This window comes from Paroedura picta, chromosome 2 (genome assembly GCF_049243985.1).
Source record: "Paroedura picta isolate Pp20150507F chromosome 2, Ppicta_v3.0, whole genome shotgun sequence".
Taxonomy (NCBI): Eukaryota; Metazoa; Chordata; class Lepidosauria; order Squamata; family Gekkonidae; genus Paroedura; species Paroedura picta.
In genome coordinates this window covers 149,097,302-149,112,129 of record NC_135370.1, presented here as the reverse complement: position 1 = coordinate 149,112,129, position 14,828 = coordinate 149,097,302, and the positions used below count along the sequence as shown (strand labels likewise).

The window sequence follows — 14,828 nt, the reverse complement described above, 5'->3', positions numbered from 1 at the left end:
AAAATGTTTGTCGATGAGATGCTAGTTTTCTGGATAAAGTACTTACAAGAAATATAAAAATTGGTGAAACAACAACACTGGAAAGAAAATAGTCTGATGCAGTTTATGTGCATGACGGATATAGGTGCTTTCCTGAGTCACTTTCTCATGAAACTCTGTGTAACCAGACTCTATGATGCTGAGGGAGACTGAACCCCAAGAAAACAGTGACCTTTTGTGAGATAGAGATTAAGAACAACCGCTTGTGAAACAGTTCTCACTCCAGCTCCCCCTAACCAGTTTGGTGTAGTGGTTAGGAGTGCGGACTTCTAATTTGGCACGCCGGGTTCGATTCTGCACTCCCCTACATGCAGCCAGCTGGGTGACCTTGGGCTTGCCATGGCGCTGATAAAGCTGTTCTGACCAAGCAATAATATCAGGGCTTTCTCAGCCTCATCTACATCACAGGGTGTCTGTTGTGGGGAGAGGAAAGGGAAGGCAACTGTAAGCCGCTTTGAGCCTCCTACAGGTAGAGAAAAGTGGCATATAAGAACCAACTCTTCTTTCACTCTCACTACTTTGAGAATGCCCTGTTTTGCTTCTGTAAGCCTAGTGGGAAGTGGAATTTTTCAGCTGTAACTTATAAAGATGTTGTAGATGTGATTTGTTTGCATACTGTTAGTACATTGTTAAGTTTAGCTTCTTTATAACGACAAGATAATAACACTCAACACTAGTTATTACAGAAGGCATATTGTTTGTTTGTATATCAGCTGAAGTTTCCGGGTCAAAGCCAAGGGTAGTCCTGTGTAGAGCGAGTTACATAAGTCCAGTCTGGAAGTGACCATTGCATGGATCACTGTGGTCAAGTGGTCCGAGAACAGGTAGGGCTCTAGTAGCCGATCTTGGCGCAGGTGGAAAAATGCCGTGCGGGCTACCTTTGTGATCTGAGCCTCCATGGTATGCGGGGTGTCAAAGATCACCCTCAAATTCCTGGCGGTCAGTGCATTAAATTATGCAAATGGTTTGCTCCAAACATCTGAGCATCAAAATCGAACTTCCTGGTGCAGGGGAGTGTAAAATGGTTATCCAGTTTGCCCAAAATCCATATAGCGATAGCGCATATGGCAGTGTCTTATTTACGGAAGATCCCAGTTAAAAGAAATCTTTTGTTGCAGTTGCTGGGAAAATCCTTTCTCTCAAGCTGCCTTATGTACAGACAACTGGTCCATCTAGCTCAGTATTATCTACACTGCCTGGCAGCAGCTTTCCAGAATTTTAAGCAGAGAACCAACTCTTAACTTGAACAGGAAATAGCAAGGATGGAACCAACCTCTGAATTGGCTTGTGTCTTTAAAACAGAAATTATGTGAAACAAAACTATTAATTGATATAAAACTACATGTAGAGTTACATGAGTTTTATTTTTGTTTCCGTTCACATGTTCCGTTCACTTTTTTGCAGTGAAACTCAAGAGATGCTCTAACCATGGAGAGGAATTAAATTAAACCTATAAGAATAAAATTAACAAAAGATGAAATGGCACAATGCAAGTCCTAAGCATGGTGAACTAAAGAATTGTGTCAAACTTTTCATTCTTTTTTTTTTCTCCTTCTGTAGAGATATAAAAACATTGAATATCTTCCTCACTAAAGCAAACCTCATAAAACTGGGGGATTACGGTCTGGCGAAAAAGTTGAACTCTGAGTATTCCATGGCTGAGACGGTAAGTGCCCGCCCTGAGTTTGAGAGAATATTCTTCCTACTCCCCTTTGGGATGCTGTATGTGTGGGCAAAATTTGAGTCATGATGGCTTGATTTTGGTTTCTTTCCATATTTCCCTTTTGGGTTTTCTCATCAACATTTACAGACTATTTTATTGTACAGATCTGCTGGTGGAAAATGTATCTTATTCTAAAAATATTAATAGGTGATTAGACTGAGATATAATTTTCCAAACCAAGAAATGTAGCAATATTAAAGGAGTTATTTTCTTCCTTTCAGTATGTAATTCAGTTCTTTTGGCTTGGAATGGTTACCAGTCCCTACTTCCTGACAAATATACTGGTGTTGTATTTGTCTGCCATATATACCTGTAATATTTTAGGTGTCCTTTTACAAAAAGAAAAATGAAAAAAAAGCAGAGGCACATGGAATCATCGAGAGCAGGGTCTGTCCTATTTCATTATCGCTGTGAAACCGAATGATCTTTCCACAGTATACCTCAAATGAAATAACTGAAACTGATCTAAGCCAAGTAGTACATGATGCATCCAAAAGGTTAGGTAGGTCAGGCCATCTAAGTTTATGATATTTCCCTTGGCACCCAAGCTTGCACTTGCAAATCCCTACATATCTTACATTTCTACATATCGTGTACTATCTGACCTCATTGTGTTGTTGGTCTCCTATTATGTTTAGTTTATAAGTCATTCCTTAACCTTCATTAGGTTTCCTTTTTCATGCATTTAGCCATTTATTTTCATTGCAATCTTTAACCGCTCCTGTGGAGCGGAATAAATAAAAGAGTAAGCCCTAAGGGGGAGGAGAAAGGGCGGGCTCTGTCCAAGATAAAAACTCCGAGGGCCCAATCAGGAGCCGCAAAGCGGCTCCTAATTGGGCCCTCCGTGTGTCACTCCAGGGCCAAGCGGCCAATGGGGAGCCGCGCAAAGCCCAGCTCCCCATTGGCCGCTTAGCCCAGCCTCGCTTTGCCCAGCCGGGGACTCACTGCACACAAAGAGAAGGAGCCTTCCCCGACGGTGAGTCCCCCCCCCTGCTGGCTTCCCCTCACCAAGACACACACACACACAACCCCCCTCACACACACACACACAACCCCCCCCCATCGCCCCGCTGCTGCTTCCCCGCCCCCACAGAGACACACACGCACGCACACACAAACCCCACTGGCCGCCCCCCCCCATCGTACTGCCGCCGCTTCCCCACCCCCACAGGTACGCACGCGCACACACACACACAGAGCTACCCACCCATGGCACTCTCCCACCCCTTCCCCCACCCCACACATCCATGCACACTCCTCTCTACCCCCCTCTTTCCTGCCCATCTCCCCCTCCCGATTCCCCCCCCACGATTCCCCCCCCACCCTTCACACACACCCTGTCCCCTCCCATTTCACATTCCTCTCTGCCTGCTTTCCTTTCTTCCTTCTTACTTCCTGACTTCCTCTATTTCTCCTTCTCCTTCCTGTCTCTCTGTCTCTCCCTCTCACTTGCTTCCTGTCTTTCTCCTTTACTTCCTTTCTTTCTCCCTTCTACCCATCCCTTCAACCATCCCTTGCCCTTTCTCCCTCTCATACCTCCTTTCCTCTTCTTCCTTCTTTGCCTACAGTCTGCCTCCCCATTCTCTAGCACCCGCTGTCTTCCTTCTACAGCGGGCTTAATTTCTAGTATTATTCATAGTGCATCTCCAGTTGGTTACACACATTCGATAACTGAAAGGCAATTTGCCAGTTGTTAACAGGATTGTAATACCCAGTAGTTAGTTATAACATCACAATCTTAAAAACTAATCATGTTTTGGGGTTGGATGGAGGTTATATTTAAAACAGGAAACATGGCAGTTGCAGGAGTAATATAACAACTCCTGTAACTTAAGGTATGACTAGTGATGACAAGATAAGAATTTGGATAGAATATCTCTAATATTTGCTTTTGTGTAGTTGGTAGGAACCCCATACTACATGTCTCCTGAGCTCTGCCAGGGAGTAAAATACAACTTCAAATCTGATATCTGGGCAGTTGGCTGTGTTGCTTTTGAGCTCCTCACACTGAAGAGAACTTTTGATGCTACCGTAAGTCACAGCTCTGATGCTGCATAGTTTTCTCTTAATTTTGTCTCTTGCTTTGCCTGTGTGTGTTGGTTGGGAAAGACTAACCCAGTGTGGCAAATGTATGAAGTGAGAGATCTAGGTGTATTGGAAATCTCCTCTTTAGGGGTACTAGGGCAGTAGTCCTGAACCCTCTTGCTGATGTCCTACTTGCCTACTTAGAATGATAGATAATAGCTTCTCTTATTTCATTATTTCCTTTTAGAATCCTTTGAACCTCTGTGTGAAGATTGTGCAAGGAAACCGAGCCATGGAGGTTGATTCCAGTGTGTATTCTCTGGATCTCATTCAGATGGTGCATTCCTGCCTTGATCAGGTGGGTGAGATAACTGCTGCCTGCTTTGGTGTTTATAATACATGTCTTTAGAGTGAGGGAGACTGGTCTTGGGTAGCCTTCAAAGATTAGGGATGTAAATTTCTTGGCCTTTTGTGCCTGTGAACTCTTAATACTTTGATTTTGTATTCTTAGCTGTCCAAGAACCCTAGCAACAAGAAAGCAGCCACCCCAGTGCCCTTGACTTTGGAAAGCTCAGTCTGCACAGCTTAAATATGCTAGTTTAACTTTTCACATTCTGCCTAATAACTTTCATTCTTTAGCTTTTTGGAAAATGGAAAGAGGTCACAAGACTGTGGTTAGCTGTTATGCCCTAAGACTTCATTGTTTAAAAAATGATCCCTTTCCTTAGGGAGTGACCTGTCCCTCACCTCTTTCAGGATCCTGAGAAGAGGCCTACTGCAGATGAGCTCCTTGATTGTCCCCTTCTCAGCTTACGCAGGAGGTAAGCGGTCACACATATCTTGAACATCACGAGTCTTCGTTTTTTAATTTACTTCATTTATACTCTATTTCTCCCTAGTGGGGGACCCTAGTTCAGTTTTGCCTTGGAGTCTGAAATGCTATTTCGAAGGGCAGAAGAAGGGCTGTTATTCAAGAGTCCTCGGAGGATGTCTCTGAAAAAGTCAGGTCTTGCAAGAAACAAAGGGATTTTTGATTGTACTAGCAATTTAAAAATCTAAACACAGAATCTCAGCTCTTGTCTTACATTATAGAGCAGGGGTAGGCAAATTGTGGCCCTCCAGATGTCCATGGATTACAATTCCCACGGGCCCTGTTTCCCACGGGCAAATGCTGGCAGGGGCTCGTGGGAATTGCTGTCCATGGACATTTGGAGGGCCACAGTTTGCCTACCCCTGTTATAAAAGGTAAAGGTATCCCCTTGTGCAAGCACTGGGTCATGTCTGACCCTTTGGGTGACACCCTCCAGCGTTTTCATGGCAGACTCAATACGGGGTGGTTTGCCAGTGCCTTCCCCAGTCATTACCGTTTACCCTCCAGCAAGCTGGGTACTCATTTTACCGACCTCGGAAGGATGGAAGGCTGAGCCAACCTTGAGTCGGCTGCTGGGATCAAACTCCCAGCCTCATGGGCAAAGCTTTCAGACTGCATGTCTGCTGCCTTACCACTCTGCGCCACAAGAGGCTCGTATAACCCCTGTTATAGAAGTACAATAAACCTTCATATGGGGATAATAGAGCCTCTTGTGGTGCAGAGTGGTAAGGCATCAGTCATGCAGTCTGAAAGCTCTGCCCATGAGGCTGGAAGTTCGATCCTAGCAGCAGACTCAAGGTTGACTCAGCCTTCCATCTGGCGCTGTAAGTGTGTCTGGAGTGTCCGAGGCCGGGCGGGCCGTGTGCGTGCGGTGCAGGGGCTGGCACCGCAGCCGCGGGCGCCGCTGTTGCTGGCCGCTGCTACGGCAGGTTGTGGCGCGGGCCGGGGCCAGGTGTTGCGGAGGAGGCGGCGGCAGGGCTGTGGTGGCTGGCCCTTCCTGGGCGTGCTGTGAGGCAGCGACCGGCCAGCCAGAATGCAAGAGAGGAAATGGTGGCGGCCAGTCAGCCACATGCAGGCAAGCTGGAAGGGGGGGCCGGATTGGGAGGCGCAAAGTGCCTCCCGATTAGTCAATCCAGCAGCAAGGGACCAATTGCGAGCCGCAGTGTACGCGGCTCACAATTGGTCCCATGCCGCCGGACTGACAATCAGAGGGCCCAATGGGCAGGCGCTTCGCACCTGCCCATTGGGCCCTCCGATTGTCAGTCTGGGGGAAGGGGCCTATCAGCACCCTTCCTCATCACGGACAGGGCCCGCCCTCGGGGCCCTTACCAAATTATTTAATCCGCTCCGCTAGGAGCGGGTTAAAGATGATAATGAAAATTCACTAAATATCAGGGCATCTGATTGTCAAAAGGACAATGGGGCTAGAATTACATACTGGGCACCAAGCACAATTCAACAACCAGTGTTTTCCGTCAGCATACAAAGTGGTAGGGAAACAGCATTTACAGAAGAATGTGTTTGTGTATAACTTTTCTCACTTGCCATGTCTCCTGTATTCTCCCAGCTTACTTTCCCAACTAAATTTGCTGGAGATGAAAAACAGATGAGGGTGGGGTGGCAAAGGAAAAGTAAGGGGGGTACTTAACACTCCTCTCCCCATCTGTGCATATCTGCTGCAAACACATTGCTAGAGCTCCACTGTTAGCCTACTGAAAGGAACATCCTGGATGACGTCTGCAGATTAGGGGGAACATCTTCAAATTCACTGCATGGTGCTTTTTTTCACTCATCCATCCCTCCACCTCTTTCTTTATGTGTAAAGACTTGACGTCTAATGTAAGAAGCATAAATGAATGCTGTGTTGCACTTACATAAGACTTTTGCTGTTTCCTCATTCCCACAGTAGGGCTGCACTTTGTTTTCACTGGCACCCTAGGAGCAGGATTTCAGGGAGCACAGCAAGCTGTTACAGGATGGCACGGTCACTGAGGTTTGCTCATATTTCACCACTTGATGGTGGAGCACCAGTCCACCACAGAGGAAGTGATTCCTCTGTGTGGCTTGTGGTGTTGAACAAGCCCGTTCTGATCTTCTATGAGAAGCACAGTAGCAACAGACGGTTGCTGGTTCTTTTGTAATGTTTATTCTTTCTTCTGGCAGGGAGATGGAGGAGAAAGTTGCACTGCTTAATGGCCCAAACAAGCGACCAAGGTAAGATGGGAGGTTTTTGTGTGTTGAGTGACACTGAAGAAAAATCAGTCCTTAGTAGGGTTGCCAACCTCTGGGTAGTGTTGGAGATCTCCTGGACTTACAGCTGCTCTCAAAGCAACAGAGATCAGTTCCCATGGGAAAAAAATGGCTGCTTTGGAGTGTAGATTTACTGTGGGACAATCCCCAGACTCCACCCTTAAAATCTTCAGGAATTCCCCAGCCAAGAGCCAGTGGCCCTAGTCTGATAGGATTCATTCCTTGCTTGTTTGGAAATAACAGTGAAACAATGTTAGGTTTAATGACATTTTCGATGTATGATTTTATAGGATGTGATAATGATCATTTCATAAAATTTATGGTTGTCCTTTTTACCAGTCACCCTAAACTTGAAATGACCTCCTACCAAATTGCATTCTGTCTGCTTTACCTATTAATTCAACAGCTGTATGATTTTATAATAACAACTAGGGGCCTGCCCTGTTGCATTCAGGAATACAATGGGAGTTAGATTAGGGGGGGTGGAGTGGAAGAACTCTGCAGACGGCCTCCCCCTTCCCCCAGGACCTGGACAGGCTGCAGGCAGCTGTTATGGAACTCAACTGCAGGGGCAGGTCTCACGCAGGAGGGATCTGCAGCCTCTGAGCCTTGGAGGGAAGTGGAAGGAGGAGGAGGTGGTCAGGGATGGGGGATGGAAGGTCACTGGGCAGACAGGCAAGCCATTTGGAGGAGGAGGCACTCAGGGGCAGGACTGCTGCCCTGAGTGGGTGTTAAGCACTGAGTAGCAATTAAGCCATGAGACACGCTCCTCCTCCAAGCCATACCAGAAATATGTAGATCAGATAATAAATTACAATTATGATGCAGTCTACAGTCATCCTTTATTTTTTGCTTGTGTGTAAACATTTAGAAGATGGTAATTTTCTGGACAAGACTGTATACTGTTACTTATTCATAATTTTTGCTCATATCAGTAATTGGAGAAATTCAGAAACCTTGTATGTGTCATCAGATTAGATTGCAGTTTTAATCTGAATACATTGGTGATACTTTCTGCTATTTTGCTCATCTGTTCTTGAACTATCTATGTAGCCTTTGAATAAGTATTTTTTCCCAATAGCAAAAAAAGTCACCAGACTTTCTATGCAAAATAAGAACATTATGCAAGAAAAGCCCTGCTTGATTGGTCCAGTGGTCCATCTAGACCAGCATATCCTATGGCCATCTAGTTAGGGCTAGTAACAGAAGCTGAGACCTAATGTTGCCTCCTGGCTCTGAGATTCAGGCTTAGTGCCTCTGAATGTGGAAATTCCCCGTGGCTAGTAGCCACTGATAAACCTAAACACTTTTAAAGCTGCTTATTCCTGTGACCATCACTGCATTCTCTGGCAGTTAATTCCACATTTTAGTCACTCTCTGTGTAAAGAAGAAGAAAAGTTGGTCTTTATATGCTGCTTTTCTTTACCAGGAAGAGTCTCAAAGCGGCTTACAATCCCCTTCCCTTTCCTCTCCCCACAACAGACACCCTGTGAGGTAGTGAGGCTGAGAGAGCCCTGATTACTACTGTTTGGTTAGAACAGCTCTATCAGTGCTGTAGTGAACCCAAGGTCACCCAGCTGACTGCATATGGAGTAGGAGCGGAGAATCAAACCTGGCTCACCAGATTAGAAGCCACTGCTCTTAACCACTACACCAAGTACTTCTATTTGCTTGTCCTGAATCTACTGCCCATCAGCTTCATTGGATGCTCTTAAGTCCTACTATTTTGTGAGAGGGAGAAAAAATTCTCTTCCTCCACTGTCTTCACTCCACGCATCATTTTATAAACCTCTATCAGGTCCCCCTTTCTGGCGTCTTTTCTAAACTGAAATGTCTCCAGCCTTTCATCATAGGAAAGGTTCTTCAACCCCCTATTATTTATGTATTTATTGTATGGCATGTGTAGATACAGCCAGGATATCCCACAATTGTCTGATTGCCAGACAAGTAATGTTAGGAAGTGATTTGCCATTGCCTGCCCCCATGTCACAACCCTGATATTCATATGCACAGTAACTTTATTGGCATAAAACTAGGTTATGAACAGGAAAAATGCTAATCATACTACACCAATAGTTCCTTATTTAAAAACAATATTCATTGGTGGTCACTCTTCAAAGTGCTACCCAGGGCTGACCCTGCTTAGATTTCGAGATCTGATAGGATTGGATTTGCCTGGGCTTTCTGGGTCAGGTAACCCCCTAATACACCTCCTCTGTACTTTTTCTAGCTCTGCAGTGTCTTTTTTGAAATATGGGGACCAGAACTGTACACAGTACCCCAAATGAGACTGCACGATCGATCTGTGTAGTGGCAGTACCAATATCAGCCCTTTTATTTTCAATGCCTTCTGTAATAATCTCTGTTTTTCACTGCTGCAGCACACTGAGTTGACACTTTCATTGAGTTGTCCACTGCAACTCTTAAGATCTTTCCCCCTCAGCCCCGGCAAATTCAGACCCCTTTAGCCTATTCTTGAAGCTGGGATTCTCCCTCCTCCCGTGTGGCTCGCCTTACACTTATGAACATGGAGCTTCCCTGCCACTTCCCCTCTTCCTTTAGCAATCCCTTTTTCCTATGTCATCCAAAGACCATCTGTTACTCTGGCTGGTCTTCCTGCTCCGGATATATATTTAACAGTCTGATCTCTTCATTCTCTTCCAGCCCCTCTGCTGTTGTAGGACCTGGAATGGGCTTTATGCTGAACAGCCTTGACTGTTCCTTCCTCCCTTGTGTTTTATAGATCAAGCACCATGAATGAGGCTCCCATTGCAGTGGTGACTTCACGCACTAGTGAAGTGTATGTATGGGGAGGTGGAAAGTCCACTCCTCAAAAGCTAGATGTCATCAAGGGTGGCTGCAGTGCACAACAAGTCTGTGCAGGAAACACTCACTTTGCAGTGGTGACAGTGGAGAAGGAGCTCTATACATGGGTGGTAAGTAAAATGTGTTGGAAGAACATGGGAAGCTCAGGATGGAGTGGTAGAATGAGTGACTGTGTTTGAACCCCCTCCCAGCTTATTAACGTAATAAAGGAGGCCTTTCAGTACATGAAGATGTTGGGTACAAGCGTTAAGAATGTGCCTTACTTATGTCGTATCTAATATTTTCAGTGTCAGGAATTATTTGCCTTATGAATGTTTTTATTTCATTTTGACATCATGCAGCACACAGCTGTCCATGTATTGTTGCACAATCCTGAGTGGGGATTTCTTTAACTGAACAAATATTGTCAAATCACTGCAACTCAAAAAAGGTATTAAGAGTAATCAGCAAGGTTGATGGTTGTTGTTACAGTATAAAATGAATTAGTTAGTGTGAAACTTTAAAGAAACGTTGTGATGATAATAGTGTAAATTTCTGTAAATATGGACTTATTTTTCCTTTTTCCTTTATTTCTGTACTGTGTTCATTTTTAACTGAAATTGTATGATAATCTTGTTGTCCCAGTTAAAGCCAAAGAAAAAATTGCTACTTAAAAAAAAAACAAGTTGTAGAAGGGCAGTTATGTGGCCATTCTTCCTGCTTAGAGGTGGCTGTGTTTATATGGACATGGCCAGAGAGAGAAGTTTCATGAAGATTTTGCTGAAGTTTAGAGAGCAAACAGTCCTTTCTCCTGCCTCTCGTAACAAGTGAAACCATAATGACATAAAAGGGTTCAGTGGCATTCTTGGATTTGTGGAATATTTAACCCAGTGATAACCAGCAATTGAGAGGTCAGTTGATTCTCATGACAGGACTAGACATGAGAGAGAAATTGACCTGTGGCCTGCCCAATCAAGACCAGGGTCCAAAAGGCTTTTCTGTTCCCTCCTACCAGCGATAACCCCCACCTTTTGAAAATCCTCCCTCAATGGTTGGCCATCTGAAAAAGCATTCTATGGAACTCAATAATTTTATTTATTTATTCCCCTCATTCCTACTCTGCCTTTCCCCTCAGTAGGATCCCAAAGTTGCTTATGCCATTCCCTTCTCTGTCACTTAATTTTCACAGCAACAACCCAATGAGGGAGGTTAGGCTTAGAGAAAGCAAGTGCTTGGTCTGGTGTTGCCTAGCAATCTTCCATGGCAGAGTGGGGATCTGAACATGGTCTTAGTCCAGTACCCTACCCACTATGCCACACTGGCCACATTCACCTGGAGGAGTGCATTGCCAGCATTTGCATTTGCAGCTCTTTCCAAATCTCTGCAAAAACCTTATACTCTTTTATTTGTTTCTGGGAATTCTAGCTAAATGTCCTTCAGTATCCTTTACTTCTGTATTTTACAGAACATGCAGGGAGGCACCAAGTTGCATGGCCAACTGGGGCATGGAGACAGAGCCTCATACAGGCAACCGAAGCATGTGGAAAAACTGCAGGGCAAGGCTATTCGCCAAGTCTCTTGTGGAGATGACTTTACTGTGTGCATCACGGGTGAGAGGCAAATATATGGCAAAGTTTATAGACTGTAGTAGAATTGAAAGCTTTAACTGTGAAAAAAAGAAAGTGACCTTTGCTACCAAGAAAGCATGAAACATAATGGCAGTGGCAAAATGGGACAATGTATCCTTAGTTATAAAGGAGCTCAGAGCTCCTTGTAGAAAGGGCAGGATAAAAATGTGCTAAAATAAACACATGAAGTTGCCTCTTACTGAATCAGACTATTGGTCTATTGAGATCATCATTGCTTGGCAGCATCTCTCCAGGCCCCCAAGTGGTGGGCTTTCACATTATCTGCTACCTGATTCACTTAATGAAAGATGATGGGGGTTGAACCAGGGACTTTCTGCATGCCAAGCACTTTCTGCATGCCAAGCACATGCTCTACCACTGAGGCATGGCCCCATTATAGAAACGGAAACTTGCGTAGATATGGAATCCACTAGTCCCTGCATGTAGCTGATCTCATTTGATAATAAATGATTTGGTTTGATAGAATTAGGTTATGTTATATTTTAGCCATGCTGTGTTAAAGTTGCAGATAACCTCGAGCAGCCTTTGGCTTTTAGTTCAGCACATCTAGTAAGTAAAATGAGGTCCTTTTCCTGTCTAATTCAACTGACCCATCCTTTTTTGCAGATGAAGGTCAGGCCTTTGCCTTTGGCTCTGACTACTATGGCTGTATAGGGGTTGACAAGGCTTTTGGCTCTGAGGTTCTTGAACCTGAGCAGCTGAACTTCTTTCTCAACAACCCTGTGGAGCAGGTATCGTGTGGGGATAACCATGTGGCTGTGCTGACCCGAAACCGAGAGGTCTACACGTGGGGCTGTGGAGAATATGGTTTGTGATTTATTTTATTTTCAGCCTTTATTACTGGGGGTGGAGCGATGGAACAAAGTAGATGAACAGAGACTTCAAAAGACACGTAGAAACTTCTCAAGTTTCAGAATGTGTAACTACAGTGCAGTTGCATAGCGAAACTATTGGAAAATATTAGTTGTTGGTGAAAGGATTAGTTTTCCATGGAGCCAAGGTTGTAGATTTCAAGAGGAGTCCATTGTAAAAAAAATAGACACTAGAACTGTTTTCCATCAAACATAGAATGTTATATCCCTGATTGTAAAAAATGCCTCAGTCCTGTTTCCTCAAAATTGGGCAAAATTCCTTCTAAAGAACAGTCATTTCTCTATAGTGTGGTTTTAGCATGAGGAGTAAGGGCTATGTCTGATTGTGTCTTTCCAAATACAGGACGCCTAGGGCTGGATTCAGAAGATGATCATTCCCTCCCTCAGAAGGTAACACTAGCTGGTCCTCTGCCATACGTAGCAAGCTTCAAGGAGGTTTACTGTATCTCTGGTCTGGAGCATTTTTCTTTGATGGGACAGCAAAACGGTCCAACAACATTTTTTGTAAATCTGGCACAGTTATTTCTACCAATTTGGTAGTATTCAGATGGTTAAATGTTGCTAATGGAAGAAATTAATTCTAAGATCAGTTGATTCCAGTGCACTGCAGGTGGACCTTCTGAGATATTAAGTGCATCAGTCCATATCTCTGCATCTATTGTTGTATTCTGGCTGAAGCTTTGGTTTCTGCTTTCCTGCCTGGAATTGTTGGTGTATTGATGTTTTGTGTGTCTCACTTATGGTCTTTGATGTTGCTTTTTGTAGGTGGAAATTCAGAAGACCTCCAATATTGTCTCAGTCCAGTGTGGCAGTGATGGAACCTTTCTGCTCACACAAGCTGGCAAGGTCTTAGCTTGTGGCCTGAATGAATTCAACAAGCTGGGCCTGAACCAATGCACTTCAGGGATCATTAATCATGATGTAAGCAGCAGTTCTGGGATTACACTGAAAATGAGAGAGGGGGGAGCGGCGTTATGGGATCATTCTATCCACATCTTTGGAAGAAGTATGGAATATAAATAAATGGAAATGGCAAGGAAGTTAGTGTGTCTGTTTTGCTTAGGATCTAGTCAGAGCCATAAAAGGAGAAGAGAGGGAGGGGAACAAGTGTTATTTACAAAATCTCGCAGAAAGTTTATTTCAGTTCTGCATTATGACTGTTTGTGAGAAACCTGTACATAGTTTAGAATTTGATCTAAACAAGACCTGTATCTATACCTGTGTGACTTATTGAAGCCCTGCATCTTATCTTGTGATCCTTGTGATCCATGTGATCCTGGCATTAGATTTGTCACACTGATTTCTCTCATCCTTTAGGCTTACCAAGAAATTCCCTACACCACCATCTTCACTTTGGCCAAGAAGCTCTCTTTCTATAAGATTCGCACCATTGCCCCAGGAAAGACACACACAGCTGCTATAGATGGTAAGATCTGCTGAAACGGCATTCAGCCCTGCAGTATAGTCCCACTAATTTCCTGTAGGGCGGATTTACTGAAATCATCTTAACTTGTGTCATCTTCAATCTGCTGTGTAGCCTAGTTCTATAAACCAGTGGTCCCCAACCTTTCTGAGGCTGGGGACCGCCCGCGCATCGGGCCGCGCCCGCGGGCCGCACCCACATGGGCCACGCATGCACGAATGCGTGGCCCGGCCCTGATTCCCTCTCCCCGCCCTCCCGCAGTAAGAAGCTTCCCGGGCCGCAAGCTTGCGGCCTGGGAAGTTTTTTACTGCGGGGAGAGGGAGCCGCGGCCCGGCGCCATGGTCTTCGCGGCCCGGCACTGGGCTGCGGCCCGCAGGTTGGGGACCACTGCTATAAACCATTGTTGGTAGAATGGTCTGGTTTCTACCACTGTGTATAGAACCATGAACACTGAAATTCTTGCTGTGAGGCTGACTGTGGTTTCTGTTCCCTAGAATGATAAGGAATGTTCCATATAGTATCATCATATAGTATCCATATAGTAACAGCAGTGGAATTTCAGAACTTTTCAGGCATAGGCCTGAGTGTTCATGGAAAAGCTATTGAAAACACTTAACCTTCCAGTGATGTAGCAGTAATGGACGTTGCAACGTAACTGGTAGTTTTTCCGCTACCTTACTATGACATGCACTGATATTCGTGTGGCCCAATGGATTTTCCTGCAAAGTTTAGCACCTTCCTGTCCTGATTTTTTGTTTTGCTTTTCAGAACGGGGCCGTCTGCTTACTTTTGGTTCCAACAAGTGTGGGCAGCTGGGTGTCGGAGACTATAAGAAACGTTTGGGTATTAATCTGCTTGGAGGACCCCTTGGGGGAAAGCAGGTTATCAGGGTTTCCTGTGGTGATGAGTTCACTATAGCTGCTACTGATGGTGAGTATGGCCACTGGTGGGCTGGTGATGTATTTCTGTGGGCCTAAAGATGGTTAGTTGGAGAATGGCAGCACAAAAGGGCAGATAATTACAGGAAACTCTCTCTGACAGTGGGAACAATTTGTATAGTCAGAGTGTACATCTAATGGTTGTGGACTTAATTATTATTGAACAAAAATTAGTCTCCATTGGCATTGATCTGAACTCCGTACTACCTCTGGAAGAAAAATGTATCTTCCGG

The 14,828-nt window shown here is 44.7% G+C and overlaps 1 protein-coding gene across 2 annotated transcripts in view; it reads left to right on the top strand.

The window, feature by feature from the left end:
• NEK9 (NIMA related kinase 9) overlaps positions 1 to 14,828 on the top strand; it is a 35,836-nt gene that overhangs the window by 8,235 nt on the left and 12,773 nt on the right. For both annotated transcript variants that reach the window (XM_077323255.1, XM_077323256.1), the window contains exons 5-16: positions 1,600 to 1,705; positions 3,662 to 3,793; positions 4,035 to 4,145; positions 4,544 to 4,608; positions 6,822 to 6,872; positions 9,652 to 9,844; positions 11,179 to 11,323; positions 11,969 to 12,169; positions 12,578 to 12,624; positions 13,000 to 13,155; positions 13,552 to 13,660; positions 14,426 to 14,587. In XM_077323255.1, the coding sequence (XP_077179370.1) occupies positions 1,600 to 1,705; positions 3,662 to 3,793; positions 4,035 to 4,145; positions 4,544 to 4,608; positions 6,822 to 6,872; positions 9,652 to 9,844; positions 11,179 to 11,323; positions 11,969 to 12,169; positions 12,578 to 12,624; positions 13,000 to 13,155; positions 13,552 to 13,660; positions 14,426 to 14,587 (1,478 nt within the window). The remainder of the gene's footprint in view (positions 1 to 1,599; positions 1,706 to 3,661; positions 3,794 to 4,034; positions 4,146 to 4,543; positions 4,609 to 6,821; positions 6,873 to 9,651; positions 9,845 to 11,178; positions 11,324 to 11,968; positions 12,170 to 12,577; positions 12,625 to 12,999; positions 13,156 to 13,551; positions 13,661 to 14,425; positions 14,588 to 14,828) is intronic.